Here is a 657-nt window from a genome sequence, read left to right on the forward strand (position 1 = left end):
TGGCCAAGCTCATCGACGACTACGGCGGCGAGGAGGACGAGCTGGGCGGCCCCGGCGGCGGCGGCCCGGGCGGCGGGGGGCTCTACGGGGAGCTGCCCGAGGGCACGTCCATCACCGTGGACTCCAAGCGCTTCTTCTTCGACGTGGGCTGCAACAAGTACGGGGTGTTCCTGCGGGTCAGCGAGGTGAAGCCGTCCTACCGCAACGCCATCACCGTCCCCTACAAGGCCTGGGCCAAGTTCGGCGGCGCCTTCTGCCGCTACGCCGAGGAGATGCGCGACATCCAGGAGCGCCAGCGGGACAAGCTCTACGACCGGCGCGCCGGCCCGCCGGGACCCGGCAGCGGCAGCGGCGCCGGTGACGACTCCGACGGCGACGACGTGGACGACGACTGAGCCGATCCCCCCAGCCCTCGACCCCGACGCCGGCCCCCCACCACCCCCCCCGAGCCCCGGGGCGAGCGGGTCCCCGATCCCCCCTCCCAGTGACGGGGCAGAGGGGTCCCCTGACCCCCCCCCAACAGCGACGGGGCCGAGGGGTTCCTGAGCCCCCCTACCCCCTCCCAGCGGCGGGGTGAAGGGGTCCCCAAACCCCCCGGGCCTCCGCTCCCAGCAACGGGACGAAGGGCTCCCCGAGCCCCCCCCCCAGCAGCGGTGG

General features: G+C 74.6%; 1 protein-coding gene across 1 annotated transcript; it reads left to right on the plus strand.

Annotated features, from left to right (window-relative positions):
* Nucleotides 1–5: 5 nt before the first annotated feature.
* LOC121365289 (transcriptional activator protein Pur-beta-like) lies at nt 6–640 on the plus strand (the record flags this gene model as incomplete). Its single annotated transcript, XM_041489341.1, has 1 exon — nt 6–640. A coding segment is annotated over one exon (390 nt), but the record flags the coding sequence as incomplete, so codon positions are not given.
* Between the last annotated feature and the right edge of the window lie 17 nt (nt 641–657).

The sequence above is a fragment of the Pyrgilauda ruficollis genome, unplaced genomic scaffold (genome assembly GCF_017590135.1).
Source record: "Pyrgilauda ruficollis isolate IOZ18807 unplaced genomic scaffold, ASM1759013v1 scaffold9286, whole genome shotgun sequence".
Lineage (NCBI taxonomy): Eukaryota > Metazoa > Chordata > Aves > Passeriformes > Passeridae > Pyrgilauda > Pyrgilauda ruficollis.